The following is a 22,324-nucleotide window of genomic DNA, read 5'->3' on the forward strand; positions in this document are numbered from 1 at the left end:
TGCACCGGTCAGTGTGGTCGGGAATGCTCTACAGATGAATCCGTCAGATGCGCCGTGGAGGAGCATCATAGTCCTGAACGTTTCCAGGTGGTCCATAGGGTCGGTGGTTCCGTCGTATTGCGGAACCGTCGGCATTTTGAACCCTCTGAGCACTGCCGCGTTCATAACATTATCTGTGAACGGAGTTCTGCTTGAATACGTCTTCGCAGCGGGCTGGCCCTGATCTTTTGCCAGCTCTTCTATACGGTGATCTATTTCTTCTATTCTCTGTAGCATTGTGTCAGCCCTCCGGTCTGCTCGGTCCAACGACTTGTTTCTCTCCACCGATGGGCTCGCAGCAGAGCCAGACTGACTTTCCAGACTCCTTCCACGAGGCCGGGATTTTTCCTGCGGTGCGCGGTCTTCCTAGGCTCGGTGCTTTCGCGCGGAGCGGGACCGTGACCTCCGACGTTTGTGAGGCTCTGTATGGGCATGCCTGGATCTGGAGTGATGGACTCGCCTTGTGGAGTGATGGGTCCGGTCTCCACTGGGGCGCGCTGGCTCTCCCCTGTGGACATTCTACCTTTCCTGTACAGGTCATGGAGCTTCTGGAGGATGTTGGGGAGGCTCTTGGATCAGGTGTTGGTATTGACCGACAAGAGCCGTCATCTGTTGAAAGAGAGCTTAGACTTGATCCGGAGTGGGCGTGGGGTTGAGGTGTTCCGAATGAGCTGGGCTCTGCTTTGCTGTAGCAGAGGGAGCCACCACCTGCGAGGCGATTTGCTCGCTTCGGGTCCTGCGGGGTATTACGGCTCGGGTAGTTCGTGAGTTGGTACCCGAGCACTCTTCCGCCCTGCCATTTTGTATAGGGGATTCGAACAGCTTTTAGTACGGGGTCCCACGGATGGCGCCAATCTGTTAGGCCTAAAATCGGTAACAGATACGGCAGTGACGTAAGAGCTGAGCTGGAGAACCCGAGGAACCGAAGTGAAGGAGATGAGTCATGCACAAGAGCACACGAGGTCAGAAGACCAACCCGGAGTCATTGCTCCGGACGGGCCCTTCGACACTCAAGTCAGTATGAGCAGGAGTGCAGAGCCAATAATTTAGGATTGGTAGCTTAGAAGTTATTACCCTTTACTCTGAGCCTTGAGAGGCCTTTTATAGAGGGAGACCTGGGGTGGTTGGATTACCTACCCCAGGACAGGTGTCGGCTCTTTTGTGGGTTTAGGTTTACCTACTCTTAGGTAATTACCGGATTGCCTCTGGGCCGATGCTGGATTTGTGGGGGGCCCTTCTGGGGCCACGTGTCGAAAGGTAATTAGTTGTTGTTTTTCATACCCCATCATTTAACAATCTTAATCTATTTTTTAACAAGGTCGTGCTAATATCAGTAACGTGAAGCTTTTTACCCGTGCACTATAAATACCCAACCTTCATTTGTCACTCTGTTTCTGTCTCTGAAATTTCTTTGAACATCCCTCTCAGCTTTCCTCATCTTCTCTTCTACCCTTAAAAACTTCAACAAAACCCTAGATCTGATCTTTGCAAGGTCTCTTTTTTCCTCTCTGAAAATTGATATTCGCACGTCTTATCCCTCTGTTCTAGTTCTTGAAGGATCTTTAGAAATAGGAAATCTTTAGCTTCGGAAGACAGTGATTCGCATCAGCCTTCATAATCGATTACTCCAAAAATCTTAAATCCTCTGTTTTGTTTTGCTTCTTCTATAATCGGAATTTCTTTTAAAAGCTCGAATCTTCACTAAAATCTATCCTCTTATATTTCTCTCTACAGATTTTCTCTTCTTATTTATTACTTTCTCTCACTCGCTATATTATCCATCAATGAGCGTTTTGATGCTTCGAACCAGATTCGTTTCCCGCCGTTCGATGCCATGAATCCAACGGTCGGTAGCAATCCGATCCTTCTCGAAAACAGATCCACCGGCACGTGCGTGAAGTTCTCCCAGCACGTGCTCACCACGAGAAAATGGATCTCCGTTGAGAATACCGCCAGTAATTCTCTCCGATCCGAAGACTCGCCGGGAATCGTTCGGCGAAAGGTCGTGCGGATCATCTTCACTGACTCGGATGCCACCGACTCGGACGCCACAGACGACGAGTCGTCCGAGTTCGCCCGTCACGTGAAGCGTCACGTGCACGAAATCAACATCGAGCCATTCGCTAACGTGCGCCGTGAGGGAGTTATGCACGGAATAGACATTGCGCCATCCGCTAACGTGCGCCGGGAGGGAGTTATGAAGAAGAGGCGGAAATTGCATTCGCCGGAATCCGACGAACGTCGCCGGAAAAGGTTCGTTGGAGTCCGGCAACGGCCGTGGGGCCGATGGGCTGCGGAGATCCGAGATCCGACCCGGAGGAAACGACTTTGGCTTGGAACGTATGATACTCCTGAAGAAGCGGCTACCGTTTATGATAACGCTGCCGTTAGGCTTAAAGGACCTAACGCTGTTAGGAATTTCCCCGCCGTTAAAACGGACAGTGACGGAGACTTACGGAATGTCTCGTCTCCGACATCGGTACTCGAGTATGGTGATTTAACGACGTTAGATTGTTTCGGTTTTGGAGACTTACTCGGTTTTGACGGCGTTGAGCTGCCGTTAAGTTTGCCTGATTTTAAGTGGACTAAAAAGTATGGGTGGGGAGAGGAAGAAGAGTTGGGCGAGTTTGACTCGGACGATTTTTCTCTTGGAATCGGTACTCTCTAGTGAGACGAAGTTACGGAAATGCCCTTTTGGGAACTTTTATTAGCAATAAAAACAAGAATCGGATTTTTGTTTTATAAGCTTGTGAGAGATTTTCTGTTTTTTTATTTAATTATATATATTTTTTCTCATCGTGATAAGTCTAATAAAATATTAGTTTTTATTTTTATTTTTTGGGGCTTCCTGACTTTTTTTAACTGATTCAGTGAGTGATCCACACGTGGCAGTTTTCTGAAGCGGGTCCCGCTTGCGTCAGGTGACGAGGTTGAGAATGACTGGGGAGCTAATTCGAGCATTGTATCCTGGTGTGGCGGCCAACTGAAGTAGATAAGGCTCTCTTTTCCCGCGCGTGTTTAATAGTTAGTATAGACTATAGAGGCTGTGCTATAGGTTGTGAATTGACTACAACACCCTCGGAGTGAAAATAGAATAAGGAGATGACCTATGTCTTTAATTATTTAATAACTAGGGAATTTGCTAGGGTCCATCGCAAAAGGCAGCTCGCGGCCGCGTCATAGGATGATCTAAACCGTCCAAGTCACTGTAAGTAGGTCACCCATCAAAAGTAATTTCCATAGGATGATCCTAGCCCTCCGATCTATGGTGGTTTCCATAAATAATAATATGCAATTCCTCCATAGATTAGAAGGCTAGGATCATCCTATGGAAATGATTTTTTGGGCACAACCTATTTACATGTTGGACGATTTGCATCATCCTATTATAGTGTGGTAAAAAAAACAGGTGAACTGCGGGTCCACCCGGCCTATATGGGTGGGAATACCACTCTTGACATTTGATCCAACAGCAGCTAATCAAAAAGTGAGCTGCTGTTGGATCAAATATCAAGGGCTGTACCCCTACCGTATTGTTGTAAGCCCTTGCACCATATAAAATCTCTATTTTGTAAAGGACAATATTCTAAACTCATTTTCTTCTGTTTCCGGTTTTTTTTTTTTAATACGTTTTTTCTGGATCAGTACCATATTGAACTTGAATTTTTGCCGTCCCGTTTTTTTGCCGAATCACGTTTGCTAACTATAGTTGATAGACAGAGTACGACCAAGATTGAACGGCTGAGATGGTTCTGCCAATACACGTGTCGAAAAAAATCTAATTCTCTGATATGCCGTATCAGGTGGCTCCCAGTTCCATAACTAATAAAGACATGTTAACAGCAGAACGAAATGTTCCTATTTTATGGAATGATATATTCGCACTCTTATGGGCTATGGCTACAATTTTACACAAGAGGGGCTGTCCTAAGTAAGAAAAAGAGTCAAATATGTCGAGAAAATCCGCACGACAAATCAATCAGATCGTGCACAAATTAAATGAAAAAGTAATATAAACAAACAAGCCACAAGCTGAACACCAAGATTTTACGTGGTTCGGCCAAGCCTACTCCACAGGCAACAAACATGATCTTCCACTATGAGAAAAACAAAATACAAGGATTATAATGGATTAATATCAAACCCACAAACCCGCAACCATTTCCTTGCTTCTCAACCAAGGCCGTACACAAGAGGTAACCCAAGATTCTTCCGTAGCTTTGGGACATATGCCACACCACCCAAAGTACGAACCACTCCATCGAATATCTTGATCTTCACCGTCCCAACTCTTGTGACGTCACAAGTAGACTCGTCACCCAATGACACTACACCCGCCCTTATCTCCTGAAACGTATCAAAATATTCTCTCCTGGAGCATACATGAACAGAGCACCCTGAATCTAAAATCCATTCATCATGAGGAGAAGTGTGATTACATGAGAAGACTGTGAGAACTTCTCCAAACACTTCGCTCTGTTCATCCGTTACCGCCGCCACAGTATTCATAGCACCATTGTCCGCTTGGTCAGCTCGCTTTGGACAATCCCGTTTAATGTGGCCATATTACTTGCAATGGTAATATCGCACACCCTTTCCGCCGACCCTGGATCTTGACCTGCCTTTTTCTGATCCCCTGTCAGACGACCTTCCTCTTTGGTTCCATCATGAACAACCAACCCATGCTCTTCACTTCCACATTTCTTCCGCATCTCATTCGATAAGAGCGACACCGTGACTTCTTCCAACTTTATCGTATCCTTACCATACAATAAAGTCGTCACCAGGTTGTCATACGAATCAGGAAGCGAAGTAAGAAGCAAAAGGGCATTGTCTTCTTCCTTCAACTTTTCATCAACCTTGTGGAGCTAATCCACAAGCCGTTGAACATCGTGATGTGTTCCAGAAGTTCTCTACCTTCCTGCATCTTCAGCCCGTACAATTGCCGCTTCAGATACAGCCGGTTGGCCAAACTTTTTGACATATAAAGCTTTTCCAACTTCTTCCATAATTTAGGCGCATCTTCTTCTTTCATAACGTTAAACATAATGCTATCTGCCAGACTTAGTCGAATCGTGCTGACCGCATTCGACTCAATATCTTCCCACTCGGCACCCGTCATCTTCTCAGGCTTCCCATCATTTCCCTTCAATGCCTTAGCCAAGCCCTGATGAACTAGGATGTCCTTCACCCTCTTCTGCTATAGGGTGAAATTGCCTTTTCCAACAAATCTGCCGATGTTGAACTGAGTAGAACTGGATTTTACAAATCTGCACTTCTCGGTGTAGTGCTCCACCTCGAACACGAATTTTTCTTGGACAATCTTTCTACCCCAAAAATCGCTCTAACCGCGATCCAACCACAACAACCACGATCACTCAACCCGGCTTCGACGATCACCTCAACCACAGCTCTGATACCACTTGTTGAGAAAATCCACCGGACAAATCAATCCGATCGTGCACAAATTAAATAGAAAAAGCAAAATAAACAAACAAGCCACAAGATGAAAACCCATATTTTACGTGGTTCGGCCAAGCCTACTCCACGGGCAAGAAACATTATCTTCCACTATGAGAAAAACAAAATACAAGGATTACAATAGATTAATCGCAAACCCACAAACCCGCAACCCTTTTCTTGCTTCTCAACCAAGACCGTACACAAGCGATAAGCTGAAAAGAGACCCGAGAAAAACCCAAGAGGATACCCGAGAGAACCTCGAGGAAGAAGCCCAAGAAGAAACTTACTTTCTCTCTCTTTCTATTTCTTTCTTTCTCCCTCTTTCTCCTTATCTCGAGGCAGCCACACAACGCAAGAACTCTTGTCGCAAGCCCAAAGAGAACCGTTTCTCTCTCTTTATTTTTTACACAACGCAAGAACTCTTGTCGCAAGCCCAAAGAGAACCGATTCTCTCTCTTTATTTTTTTATACATAGGTCTATTTCTAAAACCTAATAAAAATAAATAAAAAGACTTTCTATTTTCTTTTCTGACCTTCCCACTAGAGAGGTGGGAAACAAGGCAACATTCCCAACAAAAAATACCATTTCCTTTATTTTAATGACCTCTTTTATACCCCTCGATAAAGATGGTGCAGACAATCGAATCAAGGCCACAAACCTAAGTCCAATGCAGCCGAATTTGAACAAATAGATGGGACCCACCAATTGTCTGCACATAAAGACAACTGATTGATGGGCGATGATATTTTCACCAAGCAAAACTCTTTAAGCCATTCCGGCTTTTATGCGACCACAGTGATATTATGGCTAACATTATAAGAGTAAGTACCACACCTAAGGTTAAAAAATACACAGCATGAGTTATATAGCTCTAGTTTCATATAGTTTAAAAATTGCTCACAACTTGAAAGGAAGACTGAGCAATCTTATTCGGGCATTGTTGTTGCAAGTTATTTGTGGTGGATAAAATTTGGGGTCAAGCAGATTAATTCAACAAAACAAGTGATATACCATGTAATTGAAATGTAAAGTACATAATTACCGGGTTGATCTTGTAAATAAACCACTAATACGTAAGCACGAATCAGACTAAATATGTAAGATATTGAAAGAAGGATGAGTTGTAGAGGCACGTTATGGATTAACGCTACCCTTAAGATATATTATCGCCCCACACCACCACAAGCGGTATGAAAACTTTTACAAGAATCGGATTTTTGTTTTGTAAGCGAGTGACCGACACGTGGCAGTTTTCTGAGGAGGGTCACGCTTGTGTCAAGTGATGAGGTTGAGAATGACTGGGGAGCTAATTCGAGCATTGTATTGTATCCTGGTCTGAAGTGGGGCCCGCAGGAGATAAGGCTCTCTTTTTTACGCGCGTGTTTAATACGTAGTATAGACTATAGAGGCTGTGCTCAGGCTTAACTGCCTATAGCTTTTCTCGCCAAAACCAAAACAAATCACTTTTCTTTCTTTCGCAAGAAAAGCCATCGCCCTCCTCTCCTCTCCTCTCCTCTCCTCGCAACTCCAAACCCAAAACCCTACGCTTCCTCACTTGATCATCTTCTCTTTTCCAGTGGGTCTTCTTTCATTTTTTTTTTAATCTTCTGATTTGTTTGTTTAATTACTGTTTCAGTTATGCTCTTCTCTCAAGTTGCTTAACAATTTCAATTTTTTAATTATTTCATCCCATCTTTTCAAATAATATGGCTGCTGGTAAGATTTTCCTTCTTGCTCATGAAATTGCCACACTGGGACTGTTGGATTCTGTGTAAGATTAGGGGTTTTATTTCTTAAATTGTGTTATATCCTCTACTTCTTTTGCCTGTTCTGCTTTCAGTGAAGAAGATTTCTTAATCAAAAAATTGATTGTATTATCTGAGGTTTCTCTTGATTAAGTTGACATGTTATTTCTATGTGCAGCATATTTGGGTTCAATTTAGGTGGATTTATTCTTATAATCCTATGCATCTTCATATTGTCTTTTGTTTCAAAATGTACAAGTTGATCGGTTATGTTTATTGCTATGTTTATCATTTTTAAGTCAACCCATGAGTGTGATGTTGATTGTTTACTGGACTTTGGTGGTTGGGTGTTGATGATATAATGCCTTATTTTGTCAACCTATGCATCTTTTTTTGCTGCAAGTGAACAGTCGCATGATTCCTTTTCGTCCATCGCGGAAGGCATTTTGCAAATGGCCTCTTGCATGTGAAACTCAGCAGCTACATCATGAATGAAGACAAAATCTGCTGAAAAGTGAGCCTTCTGCGATGGACCGCTAGCAAATCCCTTATTATATTATTTTACAAAAATACTCTATAATCTTTTTATACCTTTAAGCGTTATTTTAGTGGTATTATAGTAAAATTAAGCTACGGCATTGTGACCATGTATTATAGAGGACGAGCCTTGGGGCAACAGTAAGGTTGCTCCATTGTGACCTGGTGGTCATGGGTTCGAGTCAGGGAAACAGCCTCTCTGCAAAGCAGGGGTAAGACCACATACATCTAGCCCTCTCCAGACCCCGCAATGGCGGGAGCCTCATGCACTGGGCCGCCTTTATAGTAAAAATAAGCTACGGCATTATTTGAACTATTCCTACTTTTAGTATTTTCACATTCATATCCCTAAATTTTCGTCACCCTCTTATCTTCCTTCTCGAACCACAAATCCTAAGTCGCTACCCCATTATTTACACCCATCTTGGAATTCTTCAAGAGATTTACGGCTGTGATCATTTCCACACACGATGACTTTTTAAAAGGGAGGTTGCGGTAGTTGTTTTTTCAAAATGAAGTGGCTCTTGGAAGTTGCACGTAGTGTTGTGAAGGTTGCAAGTATATTTCTCCCTGGCGGAGAACGATCGCTCATTATAGAGAATCAATATCTCTTCCTTTCCCGCGTTCTAATGAAACGGTGGTATCCTCTCTCTCTCTCATTCTAATTTGTGATGGATTTTTTTCCTCTACTATCTGAATTTATTTCCACAGTTGGATCTTTTAGCATGATAAGATAGCAAGTACGAATGATACATTGTTAAAAATAATGAGCTCTAAGTGCTATACATCGATATTTTCTTTTTCGTCAAGATTCATCGGAGATTCCAGTTCGAATTTTCAAAATTTTTTGAATGGCCGTAAGTAGGAACTTCCAGGTTTGCGGATGTAGTTTTTTCTACTTTCCATGCCTAAATCACCTTTTTTGTTATGGTTTGAGTTAAATAGCTGTAATTAGAAGCCGATCGAAGCTTTTCGGTCTTTGTATATTAACACGTAGTGTCAGAGTTGGGAGACAGGAAAAGGGAATTTCTACAGCATGATTCGATTTAGTATACTATTTTTGTGGAGTGATAGATGCAAGGGCGCCCTTGCATAAAGAGACGGAAATTGACCCTTGATAGGATCCACATCATTGTGCAACCGAATTTACTTTCTCAACCGATTTCAAAAGGTTTCCGAAAATGACGTGGAGCCAATCAAGAGCCATTTTCATGCTCTTTTTGCAAGGGCGCCCCTGCATCTATCATTCCTCTTACAAAAATATCTTCTATTTTTTTATATAAATTTAAGCATGATTTTGTTGGTATTATAGTAAAAATCAGCAACTTGCATTATTCCATCGATTCCTATTTTAATACTTTTTCCAAGGCATCCAGAGTGGGAATCGAAAGCGGGAATCAAAGGCTCCCGGGATGGTCGGAAGCGGGAATCGTGAAGTCGCAGGAGAGTCACCGGAGAGTCGCCGGGGAATTGTTGGGGAATCACTGGGTAGTTGGGCATCGCTCGGGAATCTCCCGGGAATCACTGCTTAGTTGGGCATCGCCCTTGAATCTCCCGGGAATCGCCGGGTAGTTAGGCATCGCCAGGGAATCTCCGGGGAATAGCCGGAAAATCGCGTTTTACATAACCTTAAACCGCGGTTTCCAAAAGTAGGAATCGGGTTTCCGGGGAATCATAAACCGCGATTCCCAAAAGTGGGAATCGGGTTTCCGGAGAATCCGAACCGGGATTCCCAATTTTTGGGGATTCGAGAAGATTCCCGTTTCGGATTCGAGAACCCGGGAGTCGAGGTTCCCCACTCCCAGGGAAGAATCTTGCTTCCTTGCTTCTTTCATCAGTCTCTCTAAAGTCTTGAGTCACCCTCTTCTCATCCTGCTCTAACTACTCTAACCACTGGCCTTAAGTCCGTAGCCCGCTTAGTTGGTCTCTCCTCACCCACTTGAGAATTTTAATTATTTAAAATGTAAGTAGGACGTGCTAGCCGACCCCAACTAGTTTGGGACAAAGGCTTAGTTGAGTTGAGTTGAGTTGAGTTGAGTAGGACCTACTAGGATACTCGGATGGACTGTTCGATTCGAAATGGATCATGACTAAGACACATGAAGTGGATCCGAAGAACACTCCGAATCCAATCCAACCCGTTAAAGATTTGAATGGATCGTGACCAAGACGTGATCCTATCCGAATAGGATCTGATAACACCCCATGGCCCGGTGACCATAGCTCTCAGACCTGACAAATGAGAAATTCGTTTCCACCACTTAGCCTCGCCCTTTATTCGATCCGGTGGGACACGTGTCCGCATCTCAACGGTCTACACTCTGCCGCTGAGATCATCACGAACGAAGCTTAAAAGATAAATAAGCAGGAAAAAAAATTGGCTGTGAACGATCGCTCATTTCAAAGAATCAAAATCCCTTCCATTCTAGAGTACTAGAGAAACAGAGGTACTCTCTCTCTCTCTCTCTCTGAATATCGATCTTTGTTTTACGTTGAGATTCATCGGAGATTCCTATGTAGGAATTCTCACAAGTTATTAGTTGTAAATTTTCTACTTTCCACGCCCAAATCACCCCTATTTTTGCTACGTTTGAGTTAAATCGCTGTAATTAGAAGTTGATCAAAGCTTTTAGATCTTAAATCAGTGTATTTGTATATATGCCGGAAGTGTCAGTGTAGGGAAATTGTTATTGATGATTGTGTATATACTTTAAAGCTTTTTCCAAATCATTATTGAAGGAATTTGTGATCAGTTTCTCCATTTAATGCTTAAATGCTTTATATTTTACACAAGGAGACTTTCTTTTGGAAGAAGTAGAAAAATATGCATAAGATTCAAATTGATCCTGATGGTCTTCTAGAAAATTATACCACATGATCTACAATAGAATATCTAGGGCTTACAAACTTGCCTCCCACGAAACATAACTAAATGAAATCTCCTGTCTTGTATGGTTTCTAAGCTCTCTATATAGTCTACTAGCATCCAAGAGTCAGATGTCTAGCGTTTTCTAGTGTGTAATTGATACCCTTACAAGTTTGAGTAGAAAATTTTGTCAATATTGAGTTCATCGTACAGTAGTTTTAAAATAGTCTTCCAAGGAAGAGGGGAACTCCCAAGGTCTTACTTCTAGCTCCATGCCACACGGGGACTAGCCGATTGCTCTGATGTTATATGATTTGAGAGAAGTTCAAGTAAAATCAAGACATTGTAATAAGTGTCTTATGTCCAACATGTTAACTTGCACTTTATCTTCTTCAAGGTTTATAAAGCGATTATCAATGCACTACTTGATGAGTAAAAGCGGACGTGTTTATGAAAATTTCTTGTTATCATTTCAGACTTTGATGGCTTCTCCCACACTAATCAGTGACACTGAGCCATGGAAAGATTTAAAGGTATGCTTGTAATTTTATTATTACGTTATTGCATAATACATCCATAAACACGTTTTTTAATCTTTGAATCCACAACGATGCTGTTCTGTTTTGCAGTGCCATGTTGATGATATCAATAAGACACATTTGCGTGATTTAATGAAGGACACTGAACGGTGCAAGTCAATGATGGTGTATGCAACTTTGTGGATACTTACAAGCTATTTCATTTTAACTTTTACTTATATGTAGAAAAAATATCTATTATATGATGGAATTTTGGAATTAACTTTGAAAATTCTCTTGTATCATTGATCTTTTATGTTGCCGTGGATGGTTTTTTACAGTGAATTTGATGGGTTACTGCTGGACTACTCGCGGCAGCGCATCCGTCAGGACACTATAGAGAAATTATTCAAACTGGCAGAGGTGAGATCAGCTCTGCCTGTTTTTACGTTATACATTGATTTACTCTTCTAATTATTTTTCAGGTGTTTCAATGCAGGCAGCACATCTTAAACAGAAGATAAATAGCATGTACACTGGAGAATATGTATGTAAAATTTCCTTATAATTCTCCAGCTTTCATATGATAACAACATAGAATGGTCTATTATATGACAACTGATCTTCAAATTTTCTCTAAGTATTTTATGTTTTCATTATATTCTTTGGATTTGGGAAGTCTATTCAGCTACACTGTTGTGTTAAATGAAATTCTTTTCTTCATAATTTTTGGGTTGTATTTTCAGATAAACATCACTGAGAATAGATCCGTACTTCATGTAGCTCTGAGAGCTTCAAAGGATGCAGTTATCTATAGTGATGGGAAGAATGTGGTCTCAGATGTTTGGAAAGTTTTGGATAAAATCAGTGAGTTTACAGAAAGGGTTCGCAGTGGCTCCTGGGTAAGGCATCAATTTGCATAATTTCCAGATTCATTTCTGCCATGTCATGCATAAGAGTCTTTAATAGGATTTTTAGGCAGGTTGGAGCAACAGGAAAGGCATTAAAGGATGTTGTGGCTGTTGGTATTGGTGGCAGCTTTTTGGGTCCTCTATTTGTGCATGCTGCTCTTCAAACTGGTTGGATTTATGGATTTATGCAGTTCGTAATTAAATATGTAGCATTAGCAATGCAAGCCAGCCAATTTTATTTCTTCTATCTCAGGATTAGTCATAATGCTGTCTTATTTTCTATAAAATCATTTGAAATTATTTTGTATCAAGGAGCTGATTATGCTCAAATCTGGGAATCTTACAGATCCAGAGGCTGCAGAATCTGCAAAAGGACGTCAACTACGATTGTAAGTAAGCATATTTTGTTGCTTGCAGGTGTAGATATTCTTAGGCCGCTCAGCATTCATTAGAATTTCAATGAACTTCCAATGAATGCCAATTCCATGTTTGGTTGCCGATACTGCATTGAAACTCCATTTGACTCCCAGACGTGTTTGGGACATCATCATTGCTTTTTTTCCTACGTGGCACCCATGTGGCACTAATGTTCCCTCCTCTCATCTTCCAACCAAATCTTACCAAAATTGTGTTTTTGGGTAGAAGAAGAGTGGAAAAGGTCTTGTCTTATTCTCTTTCTCTCACTTCCATATCTCTCTCTACCAAACTCTATATTGGAAATGACATCCCTACTTTTTCCACTACTCTCTGAGAGGATTGCCGCGCAACCAAACACTACTTACCACTCTTCCACTATTCTCCAAGTGGAAATTCTAGACATCTTCCTTGCTTGTCTACTCCCTTTTGACTTCTTATTCCACTACTCTCCAAGCCATCCCTGAGCAACCAAGTGCATGTTATCATTTATTAATTGAAAGTTGGAACCATTTACTGGTGTCGTGAAAACATGTACCACAACAAGACCTCAGGGACCACAATATTCAACTTGTTCTTATTTTAAACCAAAAAGAGCTAGTGTTGGAGTTGTTTATGGCTGAAAATATGCTATGCCATTTTTTCTTTCTTCTGAACCCACTATTGGGTAGAACATTTCTAATATCTTGCTTACATTGGAAACAATGGCCTTGATTCTGTTTAGATCTGCTTGCATCACTTCAGATATGTTTATGTGCATGCTAGCTGATACTTGGAAGTTTATTCCATTTTAAAATTCTATCTCCCAGAAAGTTTATTGTTTTTGTTTTTGTCCCATTCAAAAAAAAAAAAGGTTGATTGTTTTTGTTATGCAGAGTTCCAGATAATAACTTCCATCTTGCATTCTAATGACATGGACATTTCCCTGCAGCCTTGCAAATGTTGATCCCATTGATGTTGCTCGGAGTATCACGGGATTGAATCCTGAAACTACACTGGGTAGATATCACTTCTCATCTTTTAACAATATGAGGTCATTTATTTCTTGGCCTTTATATCCTTACCGTTGACACTTTCTCTTGTGATAAATGCAGTCGTGGTGGTCTCCAAGACTTTTACAACTGCTGAAACTATGTTGAATGCTCGAACATTGAGGGAATGGATTGCAGCTTCTCTTGGGTTAGTGGAGCAATATAATGCAGTTTTTTTTAGAGTTCAGGTCCTTACCTTTTACATATCTTTTCCCTTTGGAGTAACACAATTTTTTTTTCAGACCTCAGGCAGTTGCGAAGCATATGGTGGCCGTTAGTACGAACCTTACGGTATCTTCATATTTCAATCTTTGCCTAGAATATTTTTAGCTATCATTGGCACTGGTTCAGTGACTTTCTATTTATTTTATTTTTCTTGTAATTACATTATAAACTATTTCCCTCATTTCAAAATGCTTGCTTTTAATCTCATATCCGGGTTCTCATTTTTTGTTCCTTTTCTTAGACTTTAAGCATCAAAGGTTTGAATTATATTTTGGATTTCACTAGACTAGGTGGTACCTGGCTGAGTGGTAATGGCCAAGTGAGATTCAGAAGACAGACATTACGAGTGTTCTTGGTAGTGCAATTCAGAGATTTTGAAAGTAAAGTGCATTTGCATCTTCTTGGACAAAATTGGTGAGAAAGTGCTGACATTTAATAGAATTATGATGCATAAAACAGTGGGTGGAAAGCTCCCATAATTCACAGGTTCCATTATGCTCATCAAAGTGGTTTTCTCTTCTGTTTATTGACTATTTGAGCTCTTCACATCCGAAGGAGTTGGCAAAGCTTAACTTTTATGGTTGCAGTAAGAGAAACCCAGGCCTATGAGGCATTGGTTACTTTTATTTGCAGAATACCTCTTGAGGCTATTGAATGCGAAGTTCATTCTTCAATGTTGTATGTGTATTTAGATTTTAGTATAAGACACCTTGAAGGCTGTCATGCCAGTTTTCCGAGCTTTAAATTTTTTGGGACATTGGTTGTGCTATAGGGATCAGCAGTAGTCCATCATGAGGTAAGAGATTCATTGACTTGATGGTTCGATTAGGAGTAATTATCTTCTTGTATATTCCTTAATTTTACTGATGAGCACATGACACTCCATTATCTAGTGAAGGTAAACTTTTTCTTTCTATGGGCTTACGACGAATTATAAGCATCTCAAATGCTTCACAGGATTGGTCACGATTATCTTTTCAATGATTTTTTCTCCAAATTTGGTATCAACCTATCTCTATGAACGCTTTCACCAGCTAAGAGATTGATGCCTTCTCGACACTGAGAAAGATTGACTTTAAATGCATAAATATGTGCTCTCACAAGCCATTGCATGAATTTCTTTTAGGTTTTCACGTCGGAGAAGTAAAAATATGGCCACATTGGTCCACTCAACCCACCAAGTGCTTAGGTTTACACACTATTGAAAGTCCATGGAAACACTAACCACTAATTGTTTATCTAAGTCACTGAATGTGGTATTGTGCCACTGGTTGATTGCATATTCGATTGCATCGAAATGAAACAAGTTATGGAAGCATGCCAAATATCTTGTACAGCATATGCTGATATAGAAGTGTTAAAAGTGGATCATTCACGTAGGAGTACTTTGGTCATTTGACCAGCATATCTTTAAACAAAACAATGTGCTCTATTTTTTTATTGAGTTGAATGAACCGAGTTAAGGCTCCCTAAGCATATCTGTATCTTTTCTCCCATCTATCCCGCTACTTTGGTCATTTGCCAGCATATCTTTAAACAAAACAATGTGCATTATTTTTTTGTTGAGTTGAATGAACCGAGTTAAGTCTCCCTAAGCATATCTGTCTATCTTTTCTCTTATCTATCCCACATACGAAGTAGATTATAGCTACATTTTACGTGGTATCGGAGTGGGGTAATCAAGATTGACAAGTTCCGCTCCTCTCTTCCACCCCAACCAGGTATTTATCTGTCTTTATATTTGATCTCCTCATCACTGTACTTTATTTATATATTTTCATTCATCGCTTTTATTCGGTAGCTTTCCCTTTCTAATCAATATTTTTCCTTTCTTCTCCATGCCTTTTCATCATATTTCATTCCTCCTCACCTAGATCTTCAAAACCCATCATCACTAGGGTTTTGGTGTGCTCCCATTGAATCCCCCCCGGGCTAAAGTAAGCCGAACTTAAGTGAGGTGCACATTGACTTTCTTTTTTAAAACAAGGGCTCACCTCTCCTTTCACTTAAAAATAGGTGCACATTAGTATCCACTTAACTACTTAAGTAAACAGTGTACATTGGGTTTTTTTTTTTTCCGAAAATTTCTTCCCCAAAATCCCAAGAAAATCCAAAACTCAAATTCTCTCCCAAGCACTAGATCCCCCATTTCCCTGCGCGCACTGGATTCATTTTCTCTCATCATCCTCTTTATTTTGATCTCTCTTTTTTTTTATCATCTCTCTTTCCTACTTTTCATACTTCACATTTGTCTATCCTCTATCATGTCTTCCTTTCTCCCATGCCTTTTTTTTTTTTCTCCTCTTCATTCTTCATGAATATCTTTTCCATTATTGCCAATATCAAGTTATCACATGGTGACGTTCTTTTATAGAAAGAACAAATAAACTCTCTCATTCGTGCACACACTCCTTGATCACCTTGTTAAGATATCTCTTTACGTTAAAAATCACGATTATGAAAACCAGATTGCCCGGGATCAACTTCTTCTGACATGGATTGTGAGGATCGTTCTCAGATTTTGTATTGTATTTGTGATCAGGACAACCTAGAGGGGGAGAGGGACTGGTGAAGCAAAGGGAATGCGATTAATCTAAGGATTAGATCTAGGGTTCAAAAGTCTTTAGGAATCACTACCAAGAGTGTTATAGAATGATTGAAATTGATCCAAAAGTAGGGTTTCTAGTTCAACCCTACGAATTCATGTTGGTGGAAAATTGTGGTTTCAGAAGAGCAGTAGAAGAAAAAGAGAATATAAAGGGAGGATTATAAAGAGAGACGCATGGTCTTACTTAGGATAAGGATACATGCTAGGGCATCACACCACAGTTCCTAAGGAATCTCTCCAAGGTTGAATCTCGGGCATCATGCCCACAATCAAGAAGGGAGGAAATTACTTTCACTTTCACCTGCACAAGTCTTCAATTCTTTTATTGATTCTATCATTCATTGCCAAAATAATGTATAAAGAACTATCTTTTAAGAGAAGATGAAAGATGGATATAAGTACCTGGGTGACACAAGGCAAGAGAAGAGGAGAGATGCGTATAACTACTTGGATGACACATGGAAAGAGAATAGGAGAGATGGGTATAACTACCTAGGTGACACATTGCAAGAGAAGAAGGATTTTATGGAGGATGGTGTTGCTAACCACTATGGGGCTCCTATGGAAGGAGAGAAATGCCTGCACATTTAGGATTGTCCCACAGGTTTTTTTTAGTTGTCGGATCATATCGGAAATAAGTACGGATCCTATGATAGGGATCCAAAATGTGTTCATGGGTCCTAGTAATGTGTCTAGATCCTGTTCATTTAATTTTGAATTCGGATGGCCCTCCGACCATCTGGGTCCATTGACAACCCTAATCGTTTGCATGTGCTTCCATATGTTTCCATAATTTTACAATATTTCCACCAAAATTTCCATTCTAAACTAACATGTTTCCATTTCCATCATGGCCTAAGTACTTACCGAAATCGAAACCTAAAACCTTGCCGAAGATTTAACTTGAGCTTAAGGGTGAGAGTAGCTCATCTTGAAATGCATCACCCAACATGTCATCTAGCGTTGTACAGAGACTATCCAACATGCCATCTTGTGCCATATAAAGTGATAAAGTCCTCACGCGTGCGCACATACACATCTTGTCTAACCATTTGCTAAATATTTTGTCCATCAGCACAGGCAGAAGCATGCTTTAGTCACTCAGATATTCGTTCCTTTTAATTTTCAAAAACAAAAGTCACTCAGATATTCAAAACCATTGATAGACATGAAGAATGTTTTTCTTCACCAGTCACTAAAGGAAGAGATATACATGGAGCCGCTAGAAGGGTTTAAAATTGCAGATAGGGGTAAATTTGTCATTAGACTTGAGAAAGTGATCTATGGACTCTAGCAGGCACCTAGACCATGGTTTGATAAGCTGTACCAATCACTCAGGAACAGTTGCTGCAGGAGAAGCAAGTTGGATAGCTCTCTTTTTTTCCTTCACACTCGGATAGGGATGGTGTGATTTTGTTTTATGTGGATGATATTATCATCACAAGGAGTGACAATTATCAGATAGAAATCTTAAAAAACAACCACGAAGGGGTGTTTGATATGAAGGACCAAGGGGACTTTGATATTTCCTAGGCGTGGAGATTGAGAGAAATAGAGAAGGAATGAAGTTGTCACAGAAAAAATATGCTAGTGATTTACTCAACAGATTTTGCATGATGTCCTGCGAACCTGTTAACACACCAACAATGTACAACAAGTAGGATAGTGCAGAAGAGGGAAAAATGTTAAGTATCCTATAATTTATCAAAGCATGGCAGGAGCACTTTTGTACCTGACCCTTACCAGGTCAGACATCACCTATGCGGTGAATCAAGTATGCCTGTACTATAGAGGAGCATTGTTTAAGCAACAGAGTGTATCATTAGATATTTGAGAGGTACTCTTCATTACGGGCTATACTATAGAGCACCATCTAACGGGTCTTTTGAGGTGTCTGGGTACTCTTTCACAAATTGGGAAAAAGATCTATACAAGCATAGGCCGTGACTGGATATTGTGTCTTTATAAGTGGTGGCTTAATCTCGTGGACCAGTAAAAAGCAGAAAACTGTGGCTGGGCCCAAATGCAAAAGCTAGCTATAGTGCTATGACGTCTACTATGGCTGGGCTGACGTGGCTAAGATATCTATTCCAGGAGCTCCATCTAAGATCGCACACATACCCTATACTCCTCCAATCAGAGTGTCATTTAATTGTCACAGAACCCCATCTTCCATGCTATGACTAAGCATATTGATGCATTTTTTGATATGTTTATCCGTGCTATGTTACTAGTTGAGAGCAAGGCACAAATCTTTTCACTAAAGGACTTAAGGATGAGCATCACCGCAGCTTGATAAACAAGCTGAACATTTCATAAAAGGAAATTTGTAAACTTGAGGGGGAGCGTTATAACATTTGACTAGCATTATTTAAGCAAAACAATGTGTTGTATTTTTCATAAAGTTCAATGAAGGGACTTAGAGTTAAGACTCCTTAAACCTATCTTTCTATCTTCTCTTCACTATCTTACATACGAATTGGATTATAGCTACTTTTATAGATAGTGGATGACTATGGGCACTTTCCAAACGTGGAGTTGTTGTTTTAGCTGCTATATATGACGCATGCAGTTTGTTGAAGCTAGGCTATGTACATGGCTATTAATTTCCAAGATTCCAAATCCTTATATATCTGTATTGCCTACCAACTATCCCGTTGTCTTATATTGCATCCGAGTTGAACACTTTTTGTTGCCCCTTTCCATATCGATTTCTTTTCTTGCTATTATATTTATAAATGTTTATTAGTAGCTAATAGTGGCTCTGACTTTCCATTCTTTTGAATAATCTTATTTTCTTAACAATTTTTATTTTCATTTCATGTTATTTTGGTATGTGGAATGTGGGCATTGGATTCTGGAGCAATGCTTATTTGTTTCAACCTCAGCATTTTCTTCTTATCTTCCTGTTTATTTGCTTAATACCTGTATTTTTGTTTCTGACGCAGCTTGTGGAGAAGTTTGGAATAGACCCTAAAAATTCTTTCGCATTTTGGGACTGGGTTGGAGGTCGCTATAGTGGTAAAAAAACCATTACCTCTTTTTAGGATCATATGGTTAATTTACGTTCAATTTTATCCTCTCTGGAGTTTCTGGCCTATTTCACAACCTCCTATTGATACTAAGAATCTTATTGCAGTTTGTAGTGCTGTTGGTGTGTTGCCTTTATCTCTACAGTATGGATTCTCTGTTGTTCAGAAGTACGATAATTCACACTTCAATGGAATCTTCTTATTTATCATTCTAAAGCCTTAGTTGATAGTTTATCTTTGTTAGTACAACTTTTGGTGGGAATTTAGGGGATAGACACTAAAATTCAGGAAATAACAGATGTCATTTGCACCACTGACTGCCCTGTTTTTTTCTGTTCTCTGTTGTTCCTTCCCTGATGTTGGATACTTGGATAATCGATCTTTTGTCTTGTCCTTATATTCTTTCCTGCCATTTATTTGAGCACCAATGGCACTTATTTCTTTCTCTGGGAAAATGGTTCGCTGAGACGGAGTTGCTCATATCATTGGAGGGAAATTTGAAACAAGGAGTGTCATAATGCAGAAACAGATAATCATGCTAAGGCACCCATTCTAGACACACCAAAAAAAGAAAAAAAATTCTAGTCCTGAACAATTGATGAAAAATGGTGTCTGAATAACCTGAATGAGGCAAGAGTCATGATCTTGAATTGTTGATTTCTAACGGGTCAGGATCCACCCTTTGTTCGAGCTCGAAAGACAATTTTCTTCTACAAAGAATTGGTGACCTAAGATGGAACCTTCCATGCAAGTTGGAACGTGGGAAAGCAGAAGAGTTACAGAATTTAAAAACAGATAACCATGCTATCTGAGAGCAATAAAAAATATCTAGTCCTGAACCATGCCAGACAGAAAAAATGATGAACCAGAAATTGTCTGAATGCAGCAGAATTTTCAATCTCTGATTTGGATGTCCCCATCTCCTTTAGCTATGTTGGAAGAACTTGGCAATGAGTGCCACAATCATGCCAAATGCTTGTGGCAGAAATAAATACACAAATGCTAAAATAGTCTTTTCAAGTAGTTAAAAAAGAATATTAAATGTGTGTACTCTAATCATTTGTGAGGCACCTTTCATGCAATTCTCAATTTCTTGATTCATTATCCATGTGACATGGGGCTATGGAAAGGTGCATAGCTATTAGGAATGGATGCTTCCTCTTTTCGCTCTATTCTGATCTGGTTGTTTCTGGCAAGGAGTAGGGACTATGGTCCATTGAAAGTATTTTCTCTCTTTTGTCTAAATACAAGCACAACCTTACACTTAAATAAGTCCCCAGTCTTTTGGCATCATTATATTCAATCCATTCTTTGTTTCTTATTACCTCTGCATAACATTTCCCGATATATATTAACAGTTTAACACTGTATACTTCTCATATTTTGCATATGCTTGCATAAGATGTTCTGATTTTCCACTGAAGGTTTCTGGAGGGAGCTTCAAGCATTGACCAACATTTCTATTCAGCACCATTTGAGAATAACATACCTGTAAGTTGACCGATATTATTTTCACAGGATACTAAGTCCATTAAACATGCTATGACACATCTGCATTGACTGTCTGCAAGCAGGTGCTTTTAGGCTTGTTGAGTGTATGGAATGTTTCCTTTCTTGGCTATCCTGCCAGAGTAAGTATTTAGATCTGCTAGGAAATTTGATTTTAATTCTGTCCATTTGTCTTTCTATTTCATTTGAGTCCATCATCTAATTATTGGTGTGACTAAAAAAAAACTGCTCATTTCTTTCCAGGCCATCTTACCATACTCTCAGGCACTGGAGAAATTTGCGCCCCATATTCAACAGGCATATACTATTGCTTTCTGCCTTTGCTTGTAACTCAAGGATTTGTCCTGCACAATTTTGGTCACACTCTGATTTGTTTTTTTGGTATAGGTCAGCATGGAGAGTAATGGGAAAGGTGTATCCATTGATGGTGTCAAACTCCCCTATGAGTGTGGTGAAATAGATTTTGGTGAACCAGGCACAAATGGTCAGCATAGTTTTTACCAGCTAATCCACCAGGTAATTTGGTTGCCTGTGTACGATATGTGCATGTACTTCAGTGCCTATGAATATAGATTACAAGTTAGAGCACATTTGACTAAATTTAGAGTCAATTGTAGTTTAACGAGTTTTACTATTGTCACCATGGATCAAAATATTTTTTTCTTGAAGATACCATGGATCAAAATATAAATGGATATAATTTTGAAGAGAATAGTTGGCTCACTAAATATATCCCTGTCCAGGTGTTAATAACACACAATCTTACTGAAGAGGATAGTCAGTTCACTAAATATAGCCCCATCCAGGTGTTAATAACATGCTCCATCACTAGCAAATAATAGGTAGCAGGGATTTGGACCTTCACTTTTAGCATGAGTGTCATTAGTGTTGGTAAGCGTTTTTTTGTTTTATTCAGGTAGGAAGGTACATTAGTCCTTTTTTCCCCTCTGTGGTGCTATATTTACGAGGCTATTGTAGCGAATTCCTTTTGCATTCTTCCTATATGTACTTACCTCATCGTGTTTAAGGAATGATTTTAACTTTTTGCTCTCAAAACCTCAAAAAAAAAAATCTTGTTTTGTGATCCTTTTCACCCTTTTGTTTCCTTTTGCCTTTTTTCCTATTTTTTAATTTTCAAAAGAGGGAATCTCTTGTCAGTCTGTATAATTTGAAATGTGCTTTTTAACTTTTGCAATTTTCTGAAGCATGAGGAAACTTTAAGCTTTGATGACTTCTGATTTACTATGTTCCAAGGAAAAGCTTGCTGAAATTCTCCCGTCTCCTGTTTAAAAAAAAAGCAATTAAAGCATCCTAGCCAGTCTCATCCAGCTCCTTTTTGGATAAATTCTTGCCTCTGAAATCCAGAGGCAATTTTTTGGAGAACATGGATCTCAGTATTCAGGTTACTGGTAATATTAGTTCTAT

The 22,324-nt window shown here is 40.0% G+C and overlaps 2 protein-coding genes across 4 annotated transcripts in view; both read left to right on the forward strand.

Annotated features, from left to right (window-relative positions):
- The first annotated feature begins 1,445 nt into the window (after positions 1-1,445).
- Positions 1,446-2,873, forward strand: LOC143884489 (pathogenesis-related genes transcriptional activator PTI6-like). Its single transcript, XM_077388110.1, has one exon. It carries the CDS (start codon positions 1,874-1,876, stop codon positions 2,705-2,707), a length of 834 nt encoding a protein of 277 aa, XP_077244225.1. The 5' UTR covers positions 1,446-1,873; the 3' UTR covers positions 2,708-2,873.
- A 4,065-nt stretch (positions 2,874-6,938) lies between these two features.
- Positions 6,939-22,324, forward strand: part of LOC143871737 (glucose-6-phosphate isomerase, cytosolic 1) — a 28,298-nt gene continuing 12,912 nt past the window's right edge. The window contains exons 1-17 of one of the 3 annotated variants that reach the window (XM_077376695.1): positions 6,939-7,079; positions 11,128-11,184; positions 11,281-11,357; positions 11,511-11,592; positions 11,669-11,716; positions 11,916-12,071; positions 12,152-12,248; positions 12,427-12,469; positions 13,426-13,493; positions 13,589-13,673; positions 13,768-13,816; positions 19,307-19,379; positions 19,498-19,558; positions 20,815-20,881; positions 20,965-21,021; positions 21,143-21,196; positions 21,287-21,415. In XM_077376695.1, coding sequence (XP_077232810.1) covers positions 11,134-11,184; positions 11,281-11,357; positions 11,511-11,592; positions 11,669-11,716; positions 11,916-12,071; positions 12,152-12,248; positions 12,427-12,469; positions 13,426-13,493; positions 13,589-13,673; positions 13,768-13,816; positions 19,307-19,379; positions 19,498-19,558; positions 20,815-20,881; positions 20,965-21,021; positions 21,143-21,196; positions 21,287-21,415 — 1,197 coding nt within the window. In that variant the 5' untranslated portion in view covers positions 6,939-7,079; positions 11,128-11,133. Of the gene's footprint in view, positions 7,080-10,096; positions 10,233-11,127; positions 11,185-11,280; positions 11,358-11,510; positions 11,593-11,654; positions 11,717-11,915; positions 12,072-12,151; positions 12,249-12,426; positions 12,470-13,425; positions 13,494-13,588; positions 13,674-13,767; positions 13,817-19,306; positions 19,380-19,497; positions 19,559-20,814; positions 20,882-20,964; positions 21,022-21,142; positions 21,197-21,286; positions 21,416-22,324 lie in introns of those variants that run through there. The other 2 variants (XM_077376694.1, XM_077376696.1) reach the window with 2 other exon arrangements.

This window comes from Tasmannia lanceolata, unplaced genomic scaffold, assembly GCF_043159265.1.
Source record: "Tasmannia lanceolata isolate RefF3 unplaced genomic scaffold, GAP_Taslan_0.1 ptg000002l, whole genome shotgun sequence".
Classification (NCBI taxonomy): Eukaryota; Viridiplantae; Streptophyta; class Magnoliopsida; order Canellales; family Winteraceae; genus Tasmannia; species Tasmannia lanceolata.